The sequence below is a fragment of the Onychomys torridus genome, chromosome 14 (genome assembly GCF_903995425.1).
Source record: "Onychomys torridus chromosome 14, mOncTor1.1, whole genome shotgun sequence".
Lineage (NCBI taxonomy): Eukaryota > Metazoa > Chordata > Mammalia > Rodentia > Cricetidae > Onychomys > Onychomys torridus.
The window spans coordinates 80,253,834-80,260,686 of NC_050456.1; the positions used below are offsets into that span (position 1 = coordinate 80,253,834).

The following is a 6,853-nucleotide window of genomic DNA, read 5'->3' on the forward strand; positions in this document are numbered from 1 at the left end:
CTGCAGTAGACACTGGACAATGCAGGAAAGCATAGGAAATAAAGTCGTCATCCAGTGCTCTGCCAAGTGCCCTGCCGATGGTTCTCCTTCCAGCCACATCCCCCCCTGAAGACCCTGGCAGCCAAAAGTGCTTTCAAAACATGGCCGCTTTCCACAGAGGGGAGCCTGGAGGTTCTGGACATCCAAGGGGTAGATATCTACAGAGTTGAGTGGCCTTAGGAAGCAAAGCTCAGCAGTGTATCTTCCAGAAAGGCATCTACCACGTGTGGACACTCCAGATGGCGGCTCAGAGGACCAGGAATATGTGACTGGTGCTGGTTTCCAGGCTTAGCATCCTCCCCTGAGGTGTAATTGGCTTAGCAGAATTCCTCAGGCAGTCTTTCTGGGGAGCACTGTAAACCCAGCTCAGTCGGCTGTGACCCTGGAGGATGCACAGGCTTAGGGAAGGTGTAGGTGTGTGCTAGTGTTGTGGGTGAGCGTGTCTCCTCTGAGTCCTTTAAGTATGTAACCTCTGTCTTTGTGGACCACTTTTTCCACCCCATGTGGATTCTGGACACTTCTTGTCGAGAATGGTCTGTAACTAGCACATAGATGATGGGGTCAGCCACACTATTAACTGTGGACAGGCACAGGAACACCACAGAGACAGTGTACAGACTGCTTTTAAAGGCACACACAGCATCCATGGCTCCTCGGAAGAAGGAAAAGCTGACAGCCTTGACCAGGAGCACCAGGTGGTAGGGAGCAAAGCAGACCAGGAAGATGGTGACGACCGCGAAGGCGGAGTGCTTCACCTTAGCCTTCTGTACAGGGCTCAGGCTCGTGCTCAGCTTGATGCTCCTAAAAACCTGGTAATTGGTGAATGCTAGAGTGGCAAGAGGGATGGCAAAGCCAAAGGTAAACCGCAGGTAGTGGTAGGTGGCTATGGTAGTGTTCATCCTCAGGGGCTCAAAGCAGGAGCTCTTCTCCACCGGCAAGTTAAACACTGGGTAGTTCACAAGTCCAACAAGAGCAAACACACCAGCAGAAATGAAGACGGCAGTCTTCTGGTGGCGGTGGCCTCGGCTCTCCAGTGCATAGACCACTGCCAGGTAGCGGTCGCAGGAAATGCAGCACAGCAAGAGGATGCTGATATAGATGTTGCAGAAGAAGATGTAAGCCGTCACCTTGCAGGCCTGTGGACCCAGGTTCCAGTTGTGCTGGTTCTGGATGTAGATGATCCACAGTGGCAGCGTGCTAATATAGAGCAGCTCGCAGAGTGACAGGCAGAACAGGTAGACCGCTAGCACATTTCTCTGCAGCACCTGCAGCAGAGTCAACCATGCAGTGAGGCAGTTGGCCGGCAGGCCCAGCATGAACACTGCACTGTATACCACTATCAGGATCGCTCTGCTCTCCTCATAGGGTGTGGGGCAGATCTCAGAGGGCCCCAGCGTGCTGTTTCCTGGGAGACAGAAATGACAAGGTGAATGGGAGTCTATGGAAACCCCAGGGAGACTTATACTACCAAGAAAAAGTAAGACACTCAGTGGTGGTGGGAGTGTAGAGGTGACGCAGCAGGGAAAATGCACTTGCTGCCAAGCCTGGTGACCTGACTTTGATCCCAGGAGCCCACAGGAGAAGGAGAGAACCAACTCCCGAAAGTTGTTCTCTGACCTTCACATGTGCACTATGGCAAACACATGCCTGTTAGACACACACACACACACACACACACACACACACGCACACACGCACGCACGCACGCACGCACGCACGCACGCATGCACACACGCATGCACGCACACACACACAATAAATAAACATTTTAAATAGAAGCTCCATAGACTCCAGACTAGACACATCAGGATTTCAAAAGGATTCCAGCTGGAGGGAGCCAGTGGGACCAGAAACTGGCTGGGACAGGCACCAGCCCCAGGCCTTGACTGCTGTGGTTCTTTTTTCTCTGGCCACAGTGGCCATCTGGTGGCAAAGCCCTCAGCCATGCTCTGGCTCAGATTTAAGGGCCTCAGGGACACTCTCTTCTGCTCCCAGGTTGAGATCTGTTGCTTGACCTCCCACAGGATTCAGGGCCCATTAATCCCTTGACCTCTACATGGACATCCAACTGTCCAGAGAAACAATGTGTCCCACATGCTGGCATGGCTCTGGGTGTTCTGGCCAGTTGTCACAGACTCCCTGTGACCTCAGCTGCCCACGTCATCATCCCCAGCCTGGACAGATTCCATAAGGGCAACTTTGGCCATATGAGTGGTCATATGAGATGTCACAGTGGTCACAGATGTCAGCTGAGAACTGTACTGTCCCTCAGGTGAGGGCTCCTTGTCAAGAAGCTTGTCCCCAGACACAGAGCCTGATACCTTCTAATGTAAATCATGTATTTTCCAGGCTTGTTTTTTAAAAATTCTGATAAAATGCACATAGTACAAAATATTCTTTCTGAGGCATTGCCCGGCATGCAGTTCACTATCAAAGTACATCCACAGTGCTGAACCCGGCCACTACCCACCTCTGGATACTTCTCAGTCTGCAGACCAAAGCTTTTCTAGAAACACTGATACCCCCATCCCCAGTTCCCTTTCCCCCCATTCTCCCTAACTCTGTAGAGGGCTCACACAAATAGAGTCTTCATTAGTGCAGATTTATTCTACTGAGCGTAGCGTCCTCACAGTTCATCCACCTTGTAGGGGATGTCAGAACATCTCTTCTTTTTAAGACAGAATAGTACAGCATCAAGACACTCCGTGCAGGATGACATTCCACAGTACACATACACTTCAGCATCCGTCATGTGTCCATGGACCCTAGGCTGCTTGCCACCGTTGGGCTACTATGAATAATGCTTCTGTGAGCACGGGGTACTCTGATTTTTGCCCCTGATGTCTCCTTTTTGGGTATGCACAAAAGCAAGCTTACTAGGTCACGTGGCCACTCTGTGTTTTCTCTTGAGGAACCCTGTGCTACTTCCCCACCCACAACACTCAGGGCTAGCCAGCATCTGTCTTTTTTTTAATTCCTTTTTGACAGTGGGCGTGAGATGCTGTCCTCTCACAATCCAGGTGCCCTTACTCACCACCCAAGGTATGCTGTTATCACATCTGGATAGAGAAACTGAGACTGAGGTTCCAGAGGTGGTGAGCTGCCCTGGACCCCAGTGTCGAATCTTGGCATCAGAACCAGCAGGCAGTGAGGGTGAGGAATGAGCCGCAGGCAGCCATGAGGGTCTTTAGAGGACTCCTCGCCTGGACAATTCCCTTACCACTGTGAAAGCAAAGCACCCTCAGCCACGCGTGGGAGTCTGTTCACTCCCTGGTTCAGACACCCCTCTGTCCTTCTGTCCTGTCTCCAGTTTGCCACTTGATCCCAGTTCAGACACTCCATCTCTGTCCCCCACCCCTACCCACACAGTCTTACTGAAATCTACAATAAACACAATCTGGGACCAACCTGGGCCCTGGCATTTCACAATACCACACAGTCCAGCCACAGATTCCCTGGCATGGCTCTGTCCCCTTGCCACCAGATCAGGCCCACATAAGCCTTCAGGTCTTCTCTATGGACACTAGGTCCTGTCACTTAGACCATCTGAGCATGATTGTGGCCCTCACAACCCCACACCCCTGCAGGTGACCTTGATAAACAGACCTGGAGTAGGGAGGAGCCTCTGGAGTGGGAAGAAGGGTGAGAAGCCCATGGGAAGCTCCTGACGGGTCTCTTGGGCTACCAGATGGCTCATGACTCACCACTGGTCACTCTCATAGGAAGTAGGCATTCAGAGTACCAAATGTCCCCTCACTCCTGTACCTGGCTTTTTCTAGCACTTATGAAGTGTGTGTGTCTTGAGCTCTATTTATTGAGTGATTGTTATTTTGTTATTTTGGCTTTTTTAAAATTTTTTCTAGAGCTGAGGACCAAACCCAGGGCCTTGCGCTTGCTAGGCAAGCGCTCTACTACTGAGCTAAATCCCCAACCCCTTGAACGATTAATCGATTAACTGACTGACTAGGCTGGCCTCACATGCACTATTTAGCTTGTACCACTTACCACACATGATTTTATGTGATGGTGGAGACTGAACCCAAGGCCACATGCATGTTCAACAAGCACTCTACCCAGCTGAGCCACATCCCAGCCCATTGCATCTTGAGTTTGTTTTGTTGTTATTTTGTTTTTTTGTTTTTCAAGACAGGGTTCTCTGTGTAGTCTTAGGTGTCCTAGAACTAGTTCTATAGACCATGCTGGCCTCGAATTCAGAGATCCACCTGCCTCTGCCTACTGAGTGCTGGGATTAAAGGTGTGCGCCACCACTGCTCTGCTTGAGTTCTTCATGGAACATTTCTGAGTCTGTTTTTCAGTATATAAGTCTGCACATTGATTTTTTTTTTTCTGGTTTTTCAAGACAGGGTTTCTCTGTGTAGTTTTTGGTGCCTGTCCTGGATCTCTCTCTCTGTAGTCCAGGCTGGCCTCGAATTCATAGAGATCTACTTGCCTCTGCCTCCCGAGTGCTGCGATTAAGGTTGTGCACACCACCACCACCACCACCCGGCTGCATGTTGATTTTTGAATGGTGAGACCAGGTATACCACAGAGGAGTTCCTGTGGCCTTCTCATGTGTCAGAGTCAAAGGAGACTTTCTCACCTGCTTCACTGGTGGGCTCCGTTCTCATGGCAGCTCCAACGTGGGTTTGTGCCCCTTGTGAAGGTGGCTCTGACAGCAGCTTAAAGGGGCCTGGAGAAAGGGCAAGGCGAAATGGATTTAGGTGAAAATGCAAAACAACAAGAAGAGTCAACAAACCTACCAGCCAGGCAGCTGTGGTGCTGCATGCCTGTAATCCCAGCACTTCAGATTAAAGCACACGGTTGATTCATTTCAACGAAGACTCTAGAGCATCCCACCAGCAACAAAAGGTAACCTGGTAGAGACAACCAGGCACCAGGGAAGCCAATGAGCATCAATGCATCACCCTGGCTACCATAGTTAAAACTGTTGTTTGTCATAGTTAGCAAAGCTGGAAGGCACAAGAGCATCTACAGAAGAATTAAGGAAAGCACCCCAAAGGCCAAGAAATACAAAAATAAGCATGAGGAAGAGGGTTCTTGTTTTTGTTTTGTCCTTTCTTCCTGTCAGGTTGGCAAAAATAACTAAGTAAGTGTTCTGGAGACTGGAGACATGGTGCCCTGAAGCTCTATGATGGGATTGTCACTGGGTACAAATATTTCAGAGCCCAATATTGCAGTCAGTTTCCAACAACCTTAAGAAAATTTAACTTTTAACTTGCTAAAATTCTTCCTAAGGGAATTTTTTTTCTCTGATTAAATAATGACCCAAAAAGTTAAGTATGTGTAACCCAAAAGCTATATTTAAGCACATCATTAATGTGAAGGAAATGAGGACCACTCCTAGACCCTCTGAGGGAAATACCACCAGTGCACAGAGCTGTGGACTGGAGAATCCAGTGGATCCTTCTCTGACTGGCAGGGGTGCTTCTGGATGGGCTCTATGTCACCTAGGTGAAGAGGTTTCAAAAGGAGGCTCTCAGTGCATCGTCAGTGTTGGGGAAGCCTCATCCAGAGACCCCAAAGCCCGAGAGACAACTCAGGCCTGTCAAGACCCATGTGTTCCACAGGCCTGCAGATGGAGGGCAGGGGTTGGCCTCGAGGAATTCCTCACTGGATTCAGCCCGCCTATTCCTACAACACAGTGCATGGCTGCCCCTCAGTCAGGCAGATAACCACAGTATATGCCCAAAGCACATTGGGCCTTCAGGAGTGGCCACTGGAATTCTCTGGAAGCCAGTCCAAGTGAAGCTGAGTCCACATATGTCCACACCAAGCCCTGCAGCTTCACAGGTGGAACTACCAGTTCCCAGCTCCCCTGCTCCTTTCTCAACTGTTTCTGAAAACTGGAAATAACAAGAAGCCAAACCATTCACCTGAGATTACAGAAGTCCACCAACCTCTGAAGAAGTCTGAAATAACACCTCAGCATCATTAAAGAGAGGCGAGGCCAGGAAGAGCAGGAAGAGCCATTGCCAAGCCATGTCCTCAGCAGGCTCCTGTGTCTTCCCAACAAACGCCGACCTGCTGAGCACAGAACAGGTGTCTGTCTGTCCCTCTGGATCTCAGGCCACTTCCCTGTGAGGCATGGTTCAAGGAGCCTGCCAAGGGTCTATAAGACCCTCACATGAGCTCCGGGGGCTGTGACAGAGGCTGTCCCGGCTGTCTCCAAGGCCTAGCAAGAGATTTGAGGCTCTTTTGCTACTCCCAAAATTGGAGTTCCAGGGTGAGGGAGAATTGAGATGCACTACAGGAGTCCCCAAATATTGACAACAGTTACATGGGCCAGGACCCTCAAGGAAAGAGCTGAAGGGATCCAGTCCTACCTGGGATCAGCACAGTCAGAGTTTTTGAGCATAGAGGGAGACATCACCTCAACCAAGCACCACCCTATCTGGGGTGCCACTTTGTCTGATGTATTGCTCTACCGAGGGTCACACCACATGTCACCTGGAGTCCCACTTCCTTCCCAGCCGCTGAGCCCCTGAGCCCCTGAGCAGGCTGTGCACCTTAAAGGCCTACTGTACATCTGACACAGCAAGATGCCCTCTCCTTCCAAATTCAAAATAACAGTAATCATGACCCTCACTCTAGTGAATGAACACATCCCCACACGGACCGGTGCCTGAAGCCCCAGAGTGCGCAGTGGGAGCTACACAGCACCTGCCCTCCTCAAAACTAGAATTAGAGTTCTGAAGAGCCAGCCAAGCCAGCCTAGAGAGACAGGTCTGTCCCCTGCACCAAACAGCCCTGAGGATGAGGAAGAGGGTGGTGCTTAGTTTTCAACCACTTTGCA

At 50.4% G+C, this 6,853-nt stretch overlaps 1 protein-coding gene across 1 annotated transcript; it reads right to left on the reverse strand.

Annotated features, from left to right (window-relative positions):
- Positions 1-317: 317 nt before the first annotated feature.
- On the reverse strand, positions 318-4,667 carry Gpr132 (G protein-coupled receptor 132). The gene is made up of 2 exons (XM_036205572.1): positions 4,640-4,667; positions 318-1,444 (listed from the first exon to the last, which is right to left on the reverse strand). Exons 1-2 carry the CDS (start codon positions 4,665-4,667, stop codon positions 357-359), a joined length of 1,116 nt encoding a protein of 371 aa, XP_036061465.1. The 3' UTR covers positions 318-356.
- Between the last annotated feature and the right edge of the window lie 2,186 nt (positions 4,668-6,853).

Excerpts from the sequence above, each read along its gene's own strand:
- Gpr132 (XM_036205572.1), bottom strand. The coding sequence starts at position 4,667 with ATGAGAACGGAGCCCACCAGTGAAGCAG. Across the intron at positions 1,445-4,639 it reads GGAGCCCACCAGTGAAGCAG|GAAACAGCACGCTGGGGCCC; the intron begins GTGAGAAAGTCT and ends TCTGTCTCCCAG.